General features: G+C 41.3%; 1 protein-coding gene across 3 annotated transcripts in view; it reads right to left on the bottom strand.

The window, feature by feature from the left end:
- Positions 1 to 22,712, bottom strand: part of veph1 (ventricular zone expressed PH domain-containing 1) — a 105,349-nt gene that overhangs the window by 35,021 nt on the left and 47,616 nt on the right. For 2 of the 3 annotated variants that reach the window (XM_088346354.1, XM_088346356.1), the window contains 5 exons: positions 18,113 to 18,333; positions 15,886 to 16,086; positions 13,471 to 13,856; positions 5,819 to 5,958; positions 5,573 to 5,707 (listed from right to left, as the gene is read on the bottom strand). In XM_088346354.1, the coding sequence (XP_088202480.1) occupies positions 5,573 to 5,707; positions 5,819 to 5,958; positions 13,471 to 13,856; positions 15,886 to 16,086; positions 18,113 to 18,333 (1,083 nt within the window). The remainder of the gene's footprint in view (positions 1 to 5,572; positions 5,708 to 5,818; positions 5,959 to 13,470; positions 13,857 to 15,885; positions 16,087 to 18,112; positions 18,334 to 22,712) is intronic. The other variant, XM_088346357.1, reaches the window with a different exon arrangement.

Genomic DNA, 22,712 nt, shown 5'->3' with positions numbered 1-22,712 from the left:
GTTCTCGTCATGACAGCATGTTCCATTTTGTTGTTGATTTTTTTTCAAATCCTCAAAATCAAAATTGTATCAAAAATTACTTTAATCAAAGCAATGAAATATCCTGTAATTCATTTATATGTGTTGATGTTAAACTTGATGCAGTATCCGACAACAGAGTGATCATGTGATGCATCATTCTCCACAGCAGGGGTCTCTACTGTGGTGCCCACAAAACCGGTTCTAAAAAATAGCTTACCAGTGCTTGGGTCATTGTGATTTTCCAGTACAATACATATTTTTAAGGCTTGACTGAGTTGACTGAGTTTATTTAACACTACTTCCAATAATTAACATGGTAATAACATAGTAACAACATGATGGGTTGTTATTCAATAAACCATGGAGCGGCTGCTGCTGCACCACCTGAGGCTACAGGTCCGTCACGCCATCGACCCACTGCAATTTGCTTACCAGGAGAAGGTGGGAGTGGAGGATGCTATATTATACATGTTACACCGATCCCTCTCTCACCTGGATAGGGCGAAGGGGGCTGTGAGGATTACATTTTTGGACTTCTCTAGTGCCTTCAATACCATACAGCCTCTGCTACTGAGTAGGAAATTGACAGAGATGGGAGTTAGCTCACACCTTGTAGAAAGAATTACTGACTACCTGACAGGCAGACCGCAGTATGTGAAACAGGGGGGCTGTACATCGGACACCGTGGTTAGCAGCACAGGATCTCCGCAGGGGACTGTTCTCTCTCCGTTCCTATTCATTCTATATACATCGGACTTTAAGTACAACTCTGAGTCCTGCCATGTGCAAAAGTTTGCAGATGACACTGCGATCGTGGGATGTATCAGAAACGGGCAGGAGGAGGAGTACAGGAAATTGATTCAGGACTTTGTCCGATGGAGCGACGCAAACCACCTGCACCTAAACACCACCAAGACCAGAGAGATGGTGGTGGACTTCAGGAGAACCAGAACTCACCCGGTTCCTGTAACCATCAAGGGAGAATGTGTAGAATTTGTCCAGACCTACAAATACCTGGGTGTGCAGCTGGACAACAAACTGGACTGGACTGCCAACACAGAAGCTCTATGTAGGAAAGGGCAAAGCCGACTTTACTTCCTCAGAAGGCTGGCCTCCTTCAACATCTGCAAAAAGCTCCTGAAAATATTCTATGAGACAGTAGTGGCAAGCGCCCTCTTCTATGCGGCAGCGTGTTGGGGAGGCAGCGTCAAGAAGAAGGATGCCTCTCGTCTCAATAAACTGGCTAGGAAAGCGAGCTCTGTTGTGGGCAAAGAGCTGGACAGCCTAACAACAGTAGCTGAGAGACAGGCACTGAAAAAGCTGAGGTCAATCATGGACAATCCATCGCATCCGCTTCACAGCATTATCTCCCGACAGAAGAGCAGTTTCAGTGACAGACTGCTGTCACTGTCTTGTACTACGGACAGACTGAAGAGATCTTTTCTTCCTCATGCCATGAGGCTCTTTAACTCCACCCGGCAGAGTAAAGGCCCACATTAAACCACACCACCTACATTGGATATTACCGAATCTTACTGCATTATGTGTTCTGTGTAGCACTATTTAGTTACTCTATATAACATGCTAAAGTGGGCATTTGCACGTCACACTGGGTATTTGTATATTGTATTCTTTTGGCTTTATTATTGTATTGTTCTCAGCTCAGGGATGCTGCTGGAAATGTGAATTTCCCTTAGGGGATGAATAAAGTATCTATCTATCTATCTATCTATCTATCTAAACACATAGGTAGGAGGTAGAGCGCTCGTCTTGTGATCAAGATCAAGTTCGATTCCTGGCTTCTCCCTCTTAGATATGTCTAAGTGTCCTTGGCTAGACACTGAATCCCTAATGCCCCAATAAGCAGGTAGGCACCTTGCATGGCTGACTCCCTATTGGTGTGTGAGTGTGTGTGTGAATGGGTAAGTGTGCACATTGTAAAGCACTTTGGAAGGTCTTCATTGACTTGAAAAGTGCTACATGAATGCAGACCATTTACCATTTTGCTCTAATTAGAAACAAAAGGCAGCTCTTAGCTAGAAAGAGGTTGGAGATCCCTGCTCCACAGGAGGCGCACCATCCAACTTAGTCATTTTGATAGTAAGGTAATAAAGCTAATATCGATACATATGGCAAATTTTGCTTTTTTTTTTTATAAGGCGATTCATTTTTTGCTGCCCCAGACAAATTCCTTTTTGTTTTTCTGGTACAATATTGTTCTTTCAACATTTTGGGTTGCCGACACTTGCCCTAGACTATGAGTAATTTAGAAAATGTTCAAAATTAGATCAGTCCGGCCCTCGGCTTGTAGCTTCAGTTTTTGTATGGCCTTTCCATCCATTTGACTTTGGCACCTATGCTTTTACACTTAGTGCAAAACGAAAATACAATTTAAAAAAGAACCCAAATTGGTACGAATGACCCATTCACGGGTGCCATGGCGCCCTATTGGCTTTGCCCGTGTGGCGCCAGCTGCGGCTCGTTGACATATTGGCTTTCTGTCTATTTAAGCTCAGTGATCTCACTCTTCCTTTGTCAGTCCGTCAACGAACCTCTGCCCTGCAAGATGTGGGTTTTGACTCGGTCCTGTCCGGTATTGTTCCCATTTATTTTGTCCTGTTTAATATCGGTTTACAGTTTTGTTCCCGTCTAGTTTGTCCTGTTTATTTTCAATATTCTGTTTTGATATCAATCCTGTCTGTCCCGTCCTGTCTGGTATCGACCCCATCTGTCAGATATCTGCTCGGGCATTTCGTATGGATCTCGTCAGCCTCTGGCTTCCTATCATTCCATGCCAGACTGCTGCTTAATGTGCATGACACCCCATTTCCCGTAAAATAAAAGGCTTGTGTAAGAAACGTCACGCATTTGGGTCCTGATCCTGTTCATGACAGACCCAGTCTTTTTAGATTTATCAAACAAAATGAACCAATTATTTTTCTGGTTGTTATGAAATAACCAAACAATTGTATTCTATTTAAAATAAAACAGCATGCTTTTTTTTTGTTTTTTGGGGTGATTGGGGGTTTGTTTTCCTGAAACGATGAGAGCCATGACCTTTGACCAGCGGGCAGACATACGTCGCTGTCTCTCTTTTTAAAATATTTTTATCTTGTTTGGTTCTGCTCTTCCTCATGCTCCTTCCTCTGACCTGTCTTCGGCCAACCTCGCGCCTCCTCCTCCCCTGGTAAACTTTATCAACAGAGCAGCTATATCAACAAAGGTTTCCACTCAGGACACAGCTGAGGGGGAAAGGTGAAACAATAATTGTTTATTATCTCCTTCATCCCAGACTTCCACTTAGCGAAACCTCCCCTCGTCTCTTCCTCCTAGCCCCCCTTTTATCTTTCTCTGCTCACGTTTGAAAAGGCATAAAATACATTTGGGAAAATAACCTCCTCTTGCCGCCACTGCAATTTTTACTAACCGTTGTCTCATTTTTACGTTTAACTAATCGGTCTCTTTTCCCCCAGAGGTTTCCATTTTTGTCATAAAAGTGCTGAGCTGAGTCATAAAAGACAGAACTTTTCAATTCCAGAGGCTTAAAACATCCCAACAGTGTGAGCTTTAAATCTCTCCGTCACGAATAATATTATTCCAGCCTCCCAGGATCCTGTTCCTCCCTCACTCTCTTAATATGTTTTACTTTTTTTGTTAAAACACCTTGAGATTTATTTTTCACACCCCACACTCAGATAGGAACACTTCACGCCAAGCTTGCAGCAAACATGCATGTTCCCGCTTGATTTCATGAACACACAGTACTTTCCTTGAGTACACCAGGAGAAGCAATGTGCTGTATCATGAGATTTCGAAGGAAATTGAACAAAAAGTTCAGCAAAACCAGAATTGCATATGGACAAATCACTGCGGAGGACTCCTGCTTTAAGACATTTCAAAAATATGGTGGATGTTAACTGAAAAGGGAAAGAAAGGCTACAATTATCATAGAGGCACATAAGCCTGGATGAAATAATCAATTATACGATATGTATTACCTATCAAATTTATCTCCAATGTTGTTTATATTATTTTGATTGCATTTGGATGACAAAGTCATCAAATTCTTAATTCACCTATCCATTTTGTCGTCGATGTTGAAAAAATTACCGAATAAAAAATGATGACATTGAAATGACATCTTATTTGTCAGAACCAGAACAAATGGTAGACCCAAACGTAATGTTTCAAGTGTATTGGGATATTTATTAATAGTCATGGCTTTTACAGATCCAAAGTATTGTTTACCTTCCTAAAAAATTTGCAGAAAGAGCAAGTAGATTCTGATTTTAAGCTGCCTGCATATCTAACAAAGTAAAGTGCATTTTAAAAATTCACTAGAAGGATTAACTGTCACGGTTGCCCATTGTCCTCAATTGGCCCCGCCCGTTTGGCACCAGCTGCGGCTCGTTGCCTGATTGGCTTCCCTCCTATTTAAGTTCAGTGCCCTAATTTACCGTTTGTCAGTCCATCATCGAACCTCTGCACCCGCAAGACGAGTGTTTAGACTTTGACCGGTATCCTGTAAGGTTTCGATCCCGTCTATCTCGTCCTGTTTAATATCTGACTCCAGTCTCCAGTGTCTGGTATCGATCCCGTATGTCTCGTCCTGTCTGATCTCTGACTCCAGTATCGGTTTTGATCCCGTCTACCTCGTCCTGTTTGATATCTGACTCCAGTCTCCAGTATCCTGTCTCGTGCCCGTCTGTCTCTACCTCTCTGATATCTGACTCCAGTCTCCAGTATTGGTTTTGATCCCCTCTGTCTTGTCCTGTCTGACATCTGACACCAGTCTCCAGTATCCGATATCGATCCCGTCTGTCTTGTCTGATATCTGGTATCGATCCTCTCTGTCCCGTCCTGTCCGGTATCTGCTCGTGTATTTGGTATCGATCTCGGCGGCCTCTGATTTCCTGTTTTTCCACGCCGGACTTCTGTCTTACTTCTTCCGCCCAGCGCTCGCCGAATCACTAGCGTTTGTTTTCACGCCCATGACTGCCCGATTCCCGTAAAATAAAGCTTGTGTGAAAACGTTACGCATCTGGGTCCTCCTCCTTTTTGGGTTATGACATTAACTACACTTACCCTGACTTGGAAATTGTTTTTACACCAAGCCCATTCTACATCCAGTTACCAAATTCCCCATTGCCTTTCTTCAAATATTTTCTGTATTCCTATACTGTACTGTATATACATATTAAAAGCTGAATTTGTATACGATAGTCTGATAACCAGAGCAATAAAGAAAAAAAATAATCTTCAAGGAGAACAGCTTGAGATTCAGTCAAGCACCAAATTACGCTAACACTTTTGTCTACACTTAGTTAGAAGTGTCAAATGATAAATTAGGTTTAAACAGTTGACCTTGTCTCCGTTTAGGAGACCACAATAGTTAAGTTATATTTATTTACTAGCAGGAAAATTACCAGTTTTTGAAATGTGATTTTACTTTTAATTGCAAAAGACTTTTTCCAGTAAAGCAGTTCGACAATATGTGCATGATTTGTGGTGTGTGTTGCTGCAAGACTTTGCATAAAACGAATTGAAGTACCTTTCTGTGCGGGGTGGTGTGTTGCGTCATCGCCATGTGGAAGCTATGAGCTCCTTTGAGTTGAGTTTTGCCCCAAAGAGAAGCCAGCCTCTGAACAATTTCATCTCCAGAACAGAGCGGAACTTTGGACTTGCTCTGAAGAAGACAAATTAGCAACTGAGAGTAAAATAAACTGAAGTTAAAAGATGCATGGTCTGAGTTTTAGTTCAAATAATGCATTTTTTATAGATCAAGGGAAAAGTGCACCTGTAGATGGAGCAGCATGATGTGTATCCAAAGATTCGGCCGACGGCTGCTCAGGTTAAAGCTGGACTTTGTGTACAGGCAGTAATGACCTTTTAAGGGACAGGAGAACGACAGTTTGGCTACACAGCCTCTGTTTGATTCTGTAAAGACAATTTAGAATTAATTGTATAAACCAACATTTCTTTTAAATCAACAATTCTTTGCTCATTCACGGTGGAATGTGGGAGGAAACCGGAGTGCCCGGAGGAAACCCACGCAAGCACGGGGAGAACATACAAACTCCGCACAGAAAGTCCGGTAGCTGGATTTGAACCCACACAGGAGGTGTTTAGAACTGTGCCGCACACGCGCTAACCACTGCGCCGCCGTGCCGCCCCAATACATGATCAATTCTTCCCAAATTTTCCAAATTAGTCAATAACTGATATATGGTAACTACTCAGTCCGAGGTATGTAGTAATTCAGTACATTTATTCCATTACATTTACCTGTGGAAGATTAGGGAAGAAAAAAAACGGTACTTTTACTCTGCTACATTAGGCAAATTTGAGATCGTTACAGAGTAACTTAAAAATATACCCTCCAAGTAAGTACGCATCTGTCTGTCTCCGCTAAGGCACATTTATTTTGACGCAGAACTTTGCCAGGCTCTGCCATGTTTAACCAATCAAACGTAGCAGTTTTGTCACGTGACCATATTTAACTTCGGTGGTGGGGGCCTGGTTAATGATAAAACCGTTCGAAAATGATGCCTAACAATATGAAAGAAGAGGAGGAGCACCTGACACATCAAAAGCATGTTCCCCTTAAAAAGGCTGCGAAACACCAACTATAATATACAATGTCTCCTTCGCTCGAGTTCATAGGCTAGCTTGTTGTTCTGCTCGCAGAGCTTGTAGAAAATATATTGAGGCTAAAATATATCCTACTTGGTGCTACATGTGCTTAATTTATTTATTTCATTTATCTCATCTCATTAGCCGTACCGCTTATCCTCAGTAGGGTCGCGGGGGGGCTGGAGCCCATCCCAGCCATCTCCGGGCAGTGGGCAGGGGACACCCTGAACTGGTTGCCAGCCAATCGCAGGGCACACGGGGACAGACAACTCACTCGCTCATTCACACCTAGGGACAATTTGGACCGGCCAATTCACCTGAAATGCATGTTTTTGGAATGTGGGAGGAAACCGGAGTGCCCGGAGGAAACCCACGCAAGCACGGGGAGAACATACAAACTCCGCACAGGAAGTCTGGAGCTGGATTTGAACCCACGCAGGAGGTTCCCACGACATGAACTGTGCCCGCACAAGCACTAACCACTGCGCCGCCGTACTGCCTTATTCCATTTATACTATTTTTATTTTATTGTTTATCAAAGCACTTGAATTTACATTGATTATTTTAATCTATTTCTAAATTAAATGTATTTCTTGTTGATTGGATGGACTTTGATAATTTGATGATCTGATTGCTTATAATACATTTTTTCACCAAGTATTTTTTTACTTTTACTCAAGTATTTGGATGACTACTTTGACTTCTACTTTATTCTGAAGTAACAATACTTTTATGCTGGGATGGGCTCCAGCACCCCCGCAATCCTACTGAGGATAAGCGGTGCAGATAATGGATGGATGGATTGATGGAACAGTACTTTCAATTGAGTACAATTTTTGGCTACTCTACCTACCTCTGAAGTCAGTGCCCTTATTCGCAATTCTAATGATTACAACTTGGTAATAACATGGTAACAACTTATTCTAGAATTGCATTTCAAACTGGTAGCTCTTCATGCTAATCAGAGTTTGTAAACCTTTTTCATGGCCAATTCAATCAATCTTTAAGGACTTTCAAAGACAATTTTCCAATTTCTACAGTAAAATTTATAGGAGTACATTGTTAATCATGTATTTTGCAGAGCCACAAATATATTCTATATGAGATTTACATATGCAATTTTTAATATTGCGTGTGTATTTATCACTATACGGGGGCAATGGCTCTTGATCGATGCCATTCAAACTCATCTCAACTCCCGTTAATCACGAGGGAAGAAATGCAAAGGCAGGGCGAAGCCACCATAGAGCAGTGTCTGCGTTATTTTTAGGGAAAATTGGTGGTTAAAATGGTGACAGTTTCAAGCACTTTTCAATCCCTGAAAACACGACATTAAAATTCAAGTATTTTCAAGGATTTCAAGCACCCGTATGAATCGGTAAGAAAAAAGTAGCTGTCAGCTAACAAAGGAGACTGACACCTGCTATCGACATAAAAGACGTGTTGGGCTGACAGTGAAAATTGCACAGCATTCTGTGTAACTTTCTCCCCCCTAATACTTAACACAAGCCCTGTAGCTAGGAACAAGATGACATCATCTACAGAAAAGGCTTTAACGTGCAATGAGTTGTAATAAATACTCTATTTGATAACCGGTACATTCATTGCTCTTGGATTTGAAAGGCATTTATGGATGAGTTTTTGAAATTTGTTTCAATTTTTCTATTACGGCAATTATCGTTTTTTACCTGAGATAATTGCAGGTCAAATGAACAAATAAAATCATATCAATCTTGAGTAAAGAAATGGATCTCTAAAACATCACTTTTAGTCATTCAACATATCAAAATACAAATATACTTTTGTTCTTTAGTTAGCAGTAACTAACATAGTTCTGCTTTTTTGTTATGTTGCGACAAAATAGGGCTTTGCTTTAAAAATCAATTAACAGTCCTTTCTGTTATGATTACCGATGGGAATCACCTGTGCCCGCTCTTGTGGCGCCAACGGCTGCAGGCTCTGATTGGATCCCTGTCCCCACTTAAATTCAGTCCTGTCAATCCCCTTTTGTCAGTCCGTCTGCGATCCTCTGTTAATACACGGCAAGCTTTTTTTGACCCGGACTCCCGCCTGTCCTGTTTTTGCTCCTGTTTGTCTCCCGCTACAACCTGTTTTGATTCCGACGACGTCTGCTCTCCCATCCTGGCTTACGACTCGTTTCCGACCCCGACCACGCTTAGCTCTCCCAGTCCCGGCTACCGACCAGTTTTTACCTGACACCGCCATCGCCCGCTACGGAAGATCCACTTCCGTATTGGGATCGCTATTTGATTGCGAGACCGACTTGCTTCCCGCGTCCAGCGAGCATCGGATCGTGGGCGCAGCTCTTCCTCTTTCTTTCAATAAAAATTGTGAGAAACGCGATTGGGTCTACCCTTCGTGCTGGTCGTGACACTTTCCATCCAACATAGAAAGATTAGTCAAGTCACAATGAGCAACTTTCCCGTCTTCAATACTAGGTTGCACAGTTCCATTACATAAAAAAACATGCCTTTAATAACTAAATAGAGCAACTAAGAGAACAAAAGCATCCATGATATCACTTACTATAAGACAGCCAAATAGGCTGTTGAGAATTAAGCGGAATCTCAAATAAAACCACGTAACTCTAAAGAACAGACAATGAGAGGTGGATGCATCTGACCTGGGTGGAAAAGAATGAAAGACAAATAAGAAAGTTTTTCGTTTAGGCCTTTTTTCACATGAGCCGATGACCTCTTACTTCTAAACAAGGTGACCTGCCAGGACTAGAATTGAGACACCAACTCCCTCTCGCACATTTTTCAAAGTGTTTTCTTGAGTCACGTCAGTTTTTCTTCTAGGTATGTAACTTAATACAACTCAACCTTCTTTCTACGTGGGTTTTGCTTAATACTTACCAGACAGAGTTTCGTATATTATCTTCTAAGTTCTATGTATAATATCTTCTTCACATACCTTAACACGTGAATGTAGTAGTTTAGTACTTTTTAGGAAGAAACATATACCACTAATAAAATATACCTTTTTTGTACACATTTCTCAGGTGGGAGATTGTCATAAAAGAGAGTTATTAATCAGGAATGTAAACTTACCCCCACGTACCCGGCTCACTGCTCAGATTTGAGACAAATTTAATTCGAACTGAACTCTGGTGGCCCAGACCCCTTGTTAAAAGCATGCACATGTTGATATTGGATTAAATCCACGATGCGTTGAGATCACAAATCATTGCCCTCTAGATGGGATTATGATAACTATTATACTACATAACGCTTGATTTAATAAATATACTGTATGTCTGGTTGAGACCTAAATTTCAATGATGGAATTTTGAGTTTTTATACACTATAACATTTTTTTCAATTCCAGGATGCAAAGTGAACAATTTTAAAATTTATATGGTAGGGTAATTATGCACTTGCTCCAAAAATACCCAGCGCTGTCATGATTTGTCAATTGCCCTCACCTGCGCTCACTCTTTCTGCCCCAGCTGCCACTCATTCCCTAACTAGTCCTCCTCCTATTTAAGCATGTCATTCATGTGCACTCCTTGTCAGTCCGTCAGCGAACTTTAGCGCATGCAAGGCAAGGACTTTTGACTCTGGCTCCCGTTTTGATCCCGACTTCTTTCCTATATCAATCCCCGATCCAAGCTCCGTTCTCATGTATCCTGTCCCGGCTACCCGTACCCTGCCTAATTCTGATTCCTATATCAATCCACGATCCAAGCTTCGTTGTCCTGTTTCGGCTACCCGTATCCTGCCTGATTCCGTTTACTGTATCGATCCCTGATCCCTGGCTTCCCTCCCGTCCCGGCTACTTTACTTGTTCCAATCCCCGACCACGCTCTGTCTCCCGTCCCGGCTGCCAGACTTGCTTCCGATCTCTGACCACGCTCCGTTCTCCCGTCCCGGCTGCCCGACTTGTTCCGATCCACAATCACGATTCGTTCTCTGGTCCCAGCTACCCGACTTGTCTGGTCCACGATTACGCTCGGCTCTCCGGCCCCGCCTGTCCGCCTCACCATCTGTCATCGGCCGCGGGGGCCTCCTGTTCCACCTGTCCACCTGAGCACCAGATCGCTGTCTTTTCCCCTGTCCCTGACTTCCCAATCACTTAATAAAGCATTGTGTGAAAAATTACGCATTTGGGTCCCCTGCTTCTACCGTGACAAGCACCCTGTCAAAAGGAAGGAACTTCAAAAGACATGTTGTTCGTCCCCCAAGACACCCCTCCTTCAGACTTTTGGGGTACCTACGCTGCCTGATTGAAAGACCTATAATCGTCTCACTACACTCACCGACAGACGCACTTACACCTGTCTACCTATACCCCATGACAGACTTTCGCCAGTCTCTCTACTTCCCATTGACAGAACCCCACTTGTGTCTCTCCGCCTCTGATGGGCAGCTTCAAAGATGCACATGTGTTGTCCACAAGTATGCATCAGAACTACGAAGTTACAACTCCAGGAAAATTAAACACCTTCTTAAATTTATAGTTAAGATTCAAATCTGGGCAGCACGGCGGCGCAGTGGGTAGCGCGTGTGCGGCAAAGTTCTGAGGTCATGAGATCAGACCTCCTGTGTGGAGTTTGGATGTTCTCATGAGTTTGCATGTTGCGAGGGTTTCCTCCGGGTACTCTGGTTTCTTCCCACATTCCAAAGACATGCATGTCAGGTTAATTGGCCGGTCCAAATTGTCCCTTGGTGTGAACGAGCGGGTGAGTTGTCTGTCTCTATGTGTCCTGCGACTGGCTGGCAACCAGTTCAGGGTGTCCCCTGCCCACTGCCCTAAGTTAGCTGGGATGGGCTCCAGCACCCCTGCGACCCTACTGAGGATAAGCGGTGCAGATAATGGATGGATTCAAATCTTCAAAGTGTTTGCTTTTAATCAAAAGATTGGTGATTTGTCATGGTGTGATGATCCATGATTTATGTTTTATGCCTAGATCGCAGGAGTTTCTAATCCTTTGTAATTTATAATGGTGTGTTTGATAGAATCAGCCTAATTTTAGCTTCTAAATGAGAGCTTTGTTTTTAGAAGCGAAGGCTTCAATCGCCTTGCCATAAGAGGAAGTTGCAGGTTTGAATGACACAATTCCAGAGGTTGCTGACGTCAAAAGGTCGCTATTAAAAGCAGGCACTGACTCGTTCTTTTTCCCGGGACACCAGAACCGCAAACGCCCACGTTTGTGTCGCGTGTGCAGAAAACAGTCTCAAATACGCTCATGCCGCGAGTGTGTTTCTCAGCGCCTATCTCTCTCAACCAAAGCACGCCGAATCAACTCTGTCCCTCTCTCTCCCAAGGGAGCGATCTAGCCGGCCCGAGTCACGATATCGTTCTCTCTCTCAATATACTTAAAGCAACAAAACAAAAACATAACTGCCAATTTGGTGGTGGGGTCAAACGCTTAAAATACCTAACAGAAAATATCTGCTCATTTCTTTCATTACCTATTTTCACTTTCAATATATATATATCCACCACTTTTTCAACACTCTAAAAGTCCAACGTCATTCCAATTTGCATCCTGTTGAAATGTTTTGTTCATTGTCTTAAGTTTGAATAAATTTAGTTGTTTGTTTGCAATGTTTGCTTTTTTTGTTCAAATGAGTAATTTGTTGTCAAATTAATGAACTGTGAATTGATAAATAGCAGTGTCTGAAATAACGTCTGGGATGTGCATCTTTTACGTCGGGCGTACAACTAATAAAACGTCTCCGCCCGGGTGGCCGACAACTTTTTCAAGAAAAAACTAAAAATAAAAAAAATCTTTCTTTTTTTTTTCCAAATCAAAAGTTTGCTTTATTCCGATTTCGAAATCTTCGTTCAGTTCGGAAATTTAGGAATTTCGTTTGGCAATTTGCATACTTGGCAGCCAATCAGAAGCCTGCATCGAATAACTTCGTGCTTCCAGACTTTCCCGAGCATTATAAGGTCGTGCATTTGCATATCATTTTTCAAAGTAAACGCACAAAGAACACAAGAAAAATAGATAAGTGGTTAGGAATCAAACCAAAACCTCAGCCCGAAGAAGAAAGATTCAAAAGAAGCTAACAAAATGTATGAAGCTACAAAACGTAAACGTACATTTTGTCGGACTCTTAGTGGTAAACGCACAGAGAACACAAGAAAAATGGATAAGTGGTTAGGAATCAAACCAAAACCTCAGCCCCAGAAGAAAGATTCAAAAGAAGCTAACAAAATGTATGACGCTACAAAACGTAAACGTACATTAAAAGCATCGTGAAAAGAGTTCACGTGGCTTGTAGCAGATGACGCAACGCAAACATTGCATGAATAAGGATGAGTAAATACAGGTGCATTCTGATGGCAGATGGAAAACAGCGATGTCATATACATGCAATGAATGTTATAAGTAGATTTATAATAAACTTAATTTTAAACTGTTGTCCTGTTATATATTCTGATTATTAATCCTTAATACTTTGCAACAATGTTTTTTCTGCCATTAGTCATCTTATTGTGTTTCAAGTTGGGAAAAATGGGACAGGCAATTTTATTGCTGGGCAGGCAACTTTTCACAGTTGTCTGCCCTGGTGTCCGGTAACTTTTTGTCATGAGTTTCAGACACTGCAAATAGTATAGATATGTAGCTCCTTTAAAATTATGGGACTAATCGTCGTTTTATATAGTGGTCCTGGCATCCTCTTCAGGGTAACTCAGAAATTCAAAAAGTATATCCTTGTAAACACAAGATAAAAATGCTACATTTGTTTTGGATAACGTTGATTGTTATAGGGTTAAATGAACTGTACATTGATGCAGGTGCATCCTAATTTCAAACAAGCGCATGACTGTCCATCTTACCTTCAATAACACATTGTTCTGGTACGGGGATTTGTTGGACCATGGCCTTACAAAACTCCTGGATTAGCTCTAGATTGTCTCTTAAGTGGATGAAAAGTCTATCAGAAACCAACATTGCCTCGGCCTCCTCTTTGTTTTTCTGCCCTCCGCCAGTTCTCTCTGCCTCTTTGACCTCATGGTCTGGGGCTGAGGGTTGGGGAGAAGCGGGTGCAATGTCTGTCGGACTCTTAGTGGGAGGTGTCACTTCCTGGGGTTCTGCCAAATGCTGGCAGGGCAAAAAGCTGGTGAATGTGATGTCGTCTGAAGTCAGCTTCACTTCTTCGTCGTCCACGCCATCTGAGTTGATGGATTTTGAGCGCAAAGCGTGAAGAGCCAGGCTCTTGGACCTAAGAGAGAACAGAATGTCACCACAATAGAATGCAATATTAAGCCAAAAACATGTTTTAGTTGATCCCTGCTGCAAGTAAATAAGACAACCTCACGGGGATTCACTTTTGACCTGGGTAAAATACTCCCCACAAGCTGTACATTCAGAAAAAATAACATTCTTTGGAATCTAATAAAATAATTAACAAAATGCATCTGTAAAGTAAATATCTTCGGTTCTGTTGTCTGATCATTTATCTTGAATTAAAATGAGAAAATAATATTTACAAAATTATTATCTGTACTTTGTATTTTTGTATTTTTCACATTTATACAAACATCACTATCACAAATGTTAGTTTGCAAGGTCTCAAGATTGCACAGGCCAAGAAATATGAAGGCTTCACCGCTTCCACTGGTTAGTGTACAAGTTTCTTCCTAGTTATTTTATATTGTGGGTATTTTCAATCAGTTTAATACTTTTTGAATTAAGTAACTAGTAACTGTAACTGGTTACTTTTTTCAGTAACGTGGCCGACACTGCCTACATCGATATAAGTAATTAGTTAGTCATACTGTTTGAATCACCTATACATTTTATTTTATTTTCATTTGTCTATTTACTATCTGGGAACAAAACAACGTGTAAAACCTGAAGAAAATAACAGCAATCACACAATGGAGCAACGAATGGAAAAATTGGAGAAAGTATGAGAAGGGTCTTTTCTCATGAGACCCTTAAAGGATTTGTTTGTTTTGGGCTTTTAAGTGTATTGCTCTAAAAGTGTGAATTTCCCTACGGGGATGAATAAAGTATCTATCTATCTATCTATCTATCTATCTATCTATCTATCTATCTATCTATCTATCTATCTATCTATCTATCTATCTATCTATCTATCTATCTAAAAGTGTTCATAGAACTATCCAGAGTTTAACAATTGTTTAGCTTAGGGATGATATATTCACTTCATTCAGATTTTTTAAGTTCCCTACATTCAATGTAATCTATCTGTCTATCTACCCTGATCATATCCCTCATGAGAGGTGACCGACAGCAAGACAAACACATACACAAAAACAAAAAACAAAATACAAAAAAAGGAGCAAAAAACGCAAAGAAATTGGCCATGGCCCTCCACATGAAACGGGACACAAAAAAGCGGCCATGTCACTCGGGTCTGAGTGACACAACACACTCTTCTGTTCAACAGCAGGGCCCGACAGCTTTCACTGGTTTACCCCTGCTGCATCATACAGGTGCCGTTTTACAACACCTCTCCACCCATTCCTATCACCAACAAGAGCTCTAGCTTCCAATATATTTAGACCTCTTTCCTGCAGTGCACTCATAATACCATCCATCCACGTCAATCGCGGCCTTCCTCCTGGGCTCCTTTTTTTTCATTTACTTCTGCTCTGTAGATCCTCTTCAACATTCGCTCGTCATCCATTCTCTCCATGTGTCCAAACCAACCGATTACTCTCTTATCCACACACTTGCTCAGTTTTACTACTACTCCAGTTTTGTCCCTCACAATTTCATTTCTCAATCTATCCAATCTTGTCACTCCTAACATACTCCAAAACACTTCATCTCAAAAACATTTAATTTCCTTCTCAAATCTGCGTTCAGGCTCCAAGTCTCTGCACCATGCAACACAGTCGGCACAATCACATTCTCATACAGTCCTTTCTTGACATCCATACCCATACTCTTGTTAATCATCACTCTCCATAGAGCACCCAAAACCTTGCTTCCTTGATTCCCTCTGTGCAATACCTAACACTCCATTCCACCAACTTTCAGCATTTGCTTCGATGGCAATAGAAAATAACGTTTTGATGTAACTGAAACGCAGGAATAATCTGTAAAAATAGATTCATTGAAATCTAACATTTTATAGCCATACAATACTTTTGAGGGTTGAATTGATTCAGACATAGCACTAGTGAAGGCCTACATAGATGTGAAATGCAGGGCCCGGCCGGCACTGGTCTATAGTCATTCTAAGGTTATATACAGAACACAGATCATATTCTCCCCACCTGTTGAATCTGATCTCTCGTTGCTCATCCCTCAGCGCTTGATTCAGGCTGTATCGCCGCTGGCGGGCGGGAGAGTCCTCCTTTACCTCCGGCTCACCTTCCGTCTTCACCGGCTTCCCAACTATAGACCACGCTCCCTCTGTTTCTCCTCTTTCGTGGCCAAGTAATGTGTCGGGAGATGGTGAGCAATGCCCATTCTCACTGTAACCCATAAAATGTGAAGCTATTTATTTAGATTTATTCGTGTAGTTGCCTTTCTTTATAATCTTGCTAATGTTTCAGGATACGTCACATTTTCGCATTGGCTGGCATTCTAGTTCTCTGTCACTCATACTTTCCCTTTTTTCATCAACCCAATTCCGCTTGGCCTTTTTATGCTTCTTTTTTGGACTGCCAAGTATCCCCTTAATCTTGTTCTTCTTTCATGACTCAGTTTGCTCAGCCAAAATAGTTAACAATAATTGCAATGGTACTCAGCTGTACTGTTGAAAACAGTGAAAAAAAATCCAATTTAGGTTTGTTTATATCAATGTTTGTTTGTATTCCATCCAAAAGGTTACTTCCTGGTTCATTGAAAGATTAAAATAGGATTGAGTGGACAGGGTGTTAGAATCAGAACTAAGCCAGACTGCTAAATCCTCAATATAGCAATGCATGTTAGGTTAACATGTGCCAGAATAGCACACAGATGTGAACTTTAGTGTGAGAAATCACCTGTAACCCTAATAAGGACTAATACTTAAATGCACAGTATTTCATACTTTCTCAGCACAGAGACCACATGTGAACAGTTTCTGCAGATTTCATGAAAAACAAAACAATACATTCTGCTTTTATACTGGGCAGAGGTAAAATCAACTTAAGTTTTTCTACATCTCCCAAGTTTATTTTACCACCCCGTTCCAGTAATGTGCGAGGAGAAAGCCCCAAGCAAAGCCCTCAGTCTGCACACAATGCGTTTCACCCTCCCACTTACGCAAAAACACATGCTGACCTGTCATGGATGCATGCTTTTATTGCGCAACACTGTGTGCTTGGGGGGCAAAATTCAGATGTGATTGTGTTTAATCATTTCAGAGCTTTCCATCGATACAAATAAACAATTGATAAACACAAACACACAAACCAGATTGTTTTCAGTGTTGTTGGTTAACTTTGTCATGGGGTCTAAACTACAAACAGATGTTTCGTCACTGCCAACAGATTGGTGTCTTTACAGTCTTAAAACACGGGTCAAAATTAACCTACTGCACTTTGCATCCGGAAGGGATGAACATCGCACGGAATCAGCATAACGATCATGCACACCGCATTTGTAGCGTCTGCAGCATGTGTCTAGAACGTTGTTTCTAAACCTGGGTTCGCTCGAACCCTAGGGCTTCGGTAAGTCAGTCTTAGGGGTTCGGTGGAGCCTCTGCCGTGGAGGTCAAAACACACCGACTCATCATTCCCTGCTTGGCCATCACTGGCTGTAGATTACCATGGCCAATTAGCGCACTCAGTCGTGATCCAACGTGTAAAAGTCATCTTAGTACGTTGTGTAGTTACTATCTTCACATTTCAATACGTACTATATAGTATATGTAAATACTGATTCTCGTGTATCTCTGAAAGGGATGGGAGTCAACGTCCTATCTGAATGATTTGCTAAGCCAACTTAAAAACTCTAGCTTGAAAATAAAAATGCAAAATAAAGGAACTCCTTGAGAAGCTGCGTTGAGATGGGGACTATAAGAGCACAATGCTTGCTGAATTCAAGGTGAAGAGAGATAGATTATATGATAAAGCTACCCTGCTTTCTCTTGAATTTGTACCCATAACAAACCGGTCCTCACAGCATATGATTGGAAAGAAGGGAAAGCAAAAACCCGTTGGTGAAACAATTGTAATCCCAGCTGCGTTAAAAAGGGCAAATCTGATGCTTGGAACAGTGGCCAAAGGTAAATTAGCCCAAATTCCTCTTTCATATGACACCACCAGCAACATGATTGAGGGCACGGGTAAAGACATCTTGGCTCAAGTGGTCGCAGACCTCAACTGTTGGACAAGTTTAATAATTTAAAGAGAAGGAAAAGTCTTAACTAACCACAGAAAAAGACTTCCCCAAAAATACCTAAAGATAAGAGAAGATCACAGCTTTGTTTCATCAAGGAGCGGTCATTTTGCTACTCGTGGTCCAGTAAAATTAATATAACAGTAAAATAAAGATGCGTGTGCTTCCTCTGACCTCTGTCGTGCGGTAGCGCTTTCCTCCAGCTGCTTCGCCAGCAGCCTCGCCATGGCAGTAAACGAGTTGCTTTGCCGATAGAGGTCTTTACCGAAGCCTCCGAACAAAGATGGGTAACGGTCCATCAGGGCTCGGATCTCCAGGAGGAGTGTGTGATGACAGGCATGCTCCATGTTGCCCAGCTGAGACACCAGATAAACCGAAGAAGTGTGTGCATGGGCCTGCGGGTCATAAAAACAAGTTTCCGTCAAAAGAGAACGTGAAGGGGGAATTTTGAATAACACATTTGCTAAATAAATAGATAAATGATATAATTACAGATAAAACAGGCTAGTCACAGTTACAAACAACAGTAGCTATTAGCTGTTTGGCATCTGGTCATGACCCCCTGTGCTGGATCTAATAACAATATGAAAGCAAAAAAGCTGGGAAGATTCATTTTTAACTCTCCAAATCCCCTTTTATCCCTCTATCTACAGCTTAAAAACAGAATCAAGGATCGGAGAAAGAAAAGTTTTTGCAATAGCTACCTGGGATAAAACATTTTTACATAACTTCTGCCTCAGTCCTTATTTACATAATAGTACCCGCAATAAGTAGGAGGGAATAATAGTTATTTAGAGAAGTACAACTGCATTATTATGTCACATGCTTGAAAATCAAATAAATGAATCATATGTCATGATTACTGATGTGAACCACCTGTGCCCGCTCCTTTGGTGATAACTGCCTCGGACTCTGATAGGCTCCCTGTCCTTATTTAAACCCACTCCTATCTGTCCCCTTTTGTCAGTCAGTCTGCAAACCTCAGTTAACACTAGGCAAGCCTTTTTCTACCCTGACTTCTACCTGTTTTTCAGCTCCTGTCTGTCCCCCGGCTTCGACCCATTTTTGATCCTGACCATGTCTACTCTCCCGTCCCGGCTTTCGACCTCTTTTTGTCCCCGACCATGTCTACTCTCCTTTCCTGGCTTACGACTCGCTTACGACCACGTTTTTGCTCTCCTGCCGCGGCTACTGGCCTGTTTTTCCATTCCCGACACCGCCATTGCTCGCCACGAAGATCCACTTCCGCGTTCAGAGCGAACTGCTTCCCGCGTCCAGCAATCACCGGATCATGGGTGCAACCCTTTCTCTTTCTTCCAATAAAACTTGTGAGAAACGCAACACAAGTGGGTCCTGTCTCCATTCTGGTCCTGACATCATAGTTAAACGGGTAATGCAATGTTGGGCTTCATTGGACACGGGGACTACATTAATGATCACAACCATATAAAAGTGGCCCAAAATAAATGTTTATTGAAAAGAAAATAAGATATAGAAATGTATAATATATTAACACAATGTATTGATCTTTCATCACTTAATAAAATGTTTTTATTCCATTCTTTAATCCATTATTGATCCCTAACTACAGTAAGTAAAACGTTTGGTTCATTTTGCCACAAACTATTGGGAAAAAAAAATAATAAAAATAATATCAAACCTCATGCATTAACTATTTATCAAAATATTTGCTTAAAGCCTCCAGAACTACGCTAAAAAAAACACTTCTTGAAGAAAAACGTTATTTATTCACCTGATTTAAGGGAACCCGAAGCTGCACTTTGGTGGCACGCGTACATCGGTGCCTAAGTGCGTGCTTTGGCTGAAGTACGTGCGACGCCGAAGTGAAACGCCAAAGTGGGGCGATTGGTTTACCTCGGGCTCAATCCCTCAAATCAAGTGTGCACTTCGGCGCCGAAGTAAGCGCAGCCCTGAGATGCAGCGCCCGACTGTGTTACTCAGTAAAAGTACTGTTACTTCAGAATAATATTACTCAAGTAGGAGTAAAAGGTCGCCCTCCAAATAATTACTTGGATGAAAGTAAGTGCACGCTGTGTAGATACTCCACCAACAACAAAAAAAGATCCACAATCTTACCTCTAGCTTTGAGTCAATATTTTTTATCGTTGTTTGAATTTGAAAAAAACTGTAGATCATTTTTTTTTAAACGGTAGGCTTTTTAAGAGAAACAAAGCGGTACTCTAACGCATTTAACAGTAGTGTTGATAAGTATGCTTCTCCTAAAACAATCCAGAGAGGTTTATTTTTCATTCAGTCACCCACATTCTTTCTTGTGCCTTTGCATCCTTTGGTGTAAGACACAAACGTGTGTGATTAATGGCAAAAATGTTATTTCGGCATAGTTTAAGCATGCTTCACAAGGAGTCTTGGGAGCCTTACTTTAAAAAAATAATTACTCATAATTACTCACTACTTCTTCCAAAATGTAACTGATTTAGTAACTGTATTACTATGTAGTAAAAGTAACCAGTCACCAGTGAAAGTATTTTAGTTAAAAAGAAGTTGTATGTCAAATAATTTGAAATGTTTTGAGTAGTATACAGGTCAGTTAAACAGAAAATAACAAGACAGATAGTTGTATTAAAGAACCTTACAATATTTATTGCACCCCACCAGCAACAGATTGATCCTACACTTAAAGTGTAACAAAAATAAATAGTAAAAAATAGCAGTGTCTGAAATAATGTCTGCTCGGACGCCCGGGGCGTGCATCTTTTACGTCGGGCGTACAACTTACACAACGTCTCTGCCCGGGTGGCCAACAACTTTTTCAAGAAAGAAAGAAAAAAGAGAAATCTTTCGTTTTTATTTATTTATTTATTTTTCCAAATCAAACGTTTTTTTTATTTCGATTTCGAAAATAGCATAATATAACAATCAGCAGTAAACAATATAAAGTGAGTTTGATTAATTAAATCTAACCCTCACAACCTGAGACTACAGGTCAAGTCAACATATGCCACTGCACTTCAAGTATTTTGTTCACAGCAAAAGTCAACAGTAAAACAATATTACCGGTAAGTAAATTTCACTTTATGGAATAATTCACACTCTCTAGTCTGACAACTGCTCGAGTAGACATACACTGCTGTACTTTATGTCTTTTGTTCACAACAAAAGTCAACATTGAACAATATAAAGTGACTATTCAATCCATCTCCCACATTGACCACATTACCCATAATGCCACATTGTTACTGAGCATGCGCGGTCTGTCCCGTAATGTTTACAGTTGTATGTTATGGTTTACTTGCGAGTGAAACGAGAGTAAACACCCATCCACACCAACACGCCCCGTTTCAATTTATTAGAAATAACGCACCGCTTTCGACAGTCGGTAATAGCGTAATAGAGTTATCTATAATGGTGTTATTCCCAACACTGTTTACAAGAACCCACAGTGTGATAATAACCTCACGTGTGAATGTTAAACCCAACTGAGCAGAAGTCAGTAGGCTTCCACAAAACCTGCCAAAGAGGTATTAAGGAGACTTTATGGTAGAGCACAAGATTGAAAGGGAAGCTTATTGGGGTGAAGATCGTGAATAGAAAACACACAGGGCAGATTTTAAATAAGGTTCATTTTTTTGCATGATTACATGAACTGATAACATATAATAATGCAAAATCATGGGAACAGTTTTTGGTGGAAAACACCTGGAATGAACTGTAATCAAATCAATGTTGTTAATTTATTAGATTTTCTATACCACTCTTATGGCTTGCAGGAGAGCTGGAGAAAATCTCAGATAATGTTGGCCGAAACTGCTGTTCACCGAGGACTGGTCTTAGTTTGATGTTCTCCAAAAAATATATCCTGGATTGATAAAAGATAAGAGTCCTATTACACAGAGGGATTCAAGCTGTACTGAAAAAAGCTAATAAACGCAACTTTAAACAACGTGCCGAATTTAATCTTGCCAATCTGCTGCATGTGTTTTACTTTCGTTGAGGTTTATGGAGTTTAGCGGAGACATGCAAGCCGGCGTAAGCGGTGGAATGTGAAATAGTGGGGCACAAACGTGTTCAATTTTGGTTGCCACAAAGCAGAGTTGATCAGTCCAACCTCATTAATCTCATGCATTATCCAGAGTGTTTCGTATCTGTCAGGACCAGAACAAATGGTAGACCCAATCGTGTAACGTTCCTCAAAAGTTTATTGAGATCTAGAGGAAAAATCAGGGCCAGTGATCCGGTGCTCTCTGTACGCGGGAAGCAAGCAGCTCAAGGGATCGGAGCGTGTTCCGAATGCGGAAGTGGATCTTCCGGAGTGGGAGATCAAAGCATAGTTAGACAGAAAAACTGGTCATTATCCGGGACAGGAGATCAGAACGTGGTCAAAAACCAGGTCGTAGCAGGAGACAATGGGGGAAATCAGGGACGGACGAGTGGAAAACAGGTGACAAAATGGGACCGACGGGAGTAGGAGTCAAAATATGCTTGCTTTGTGAAAACAGAGGTTCGCTAACGGACTGACAATAGGGGAGTGAAAGGACTGAGCTTAAGTAGGACGGGGAACCAATCAGGAAGCCAGCAGCGGCGGGCGCCAAACAAGCGGGCACAGGTAAAATTAATCAGTCATCATGACAGTATCTGTATATATGCCCCAAACTTTGCTAATAAAAAGTAAAAAAACCTAGGAACTTCAGATACCTGAAGTGTTTCTTTTAATATGAATTTTTATCCTTGAGGTCTCAAGTTGAGATGTTTGGACTAAAATAAACAAAAACTCAATACTTGATACAAATGAAAT

The sequence above is a fragment of the Urocampus carinirostris genome, chromosome 10, assembly GCF_059441175.1.
Source record: "Urocampus carinirostris isolate Australia breed hairy pipefish chromosome 10, RoL_Ucar_1.0, whole genome shotgun sequence".
In the NCBI taxonomy this organism is placed as follows: Eukaryota; Metazoa; Chordata; class Actinopteri; order Syngnathiformes; family Syngnathidae; genus Urocampus; species Urocampus carinirostris.
The sequence above is the reverse complement of the archived record's forward strand: the minus strand, read 5'-3'. Positions and strand labels throughout refer to the sequence as shown.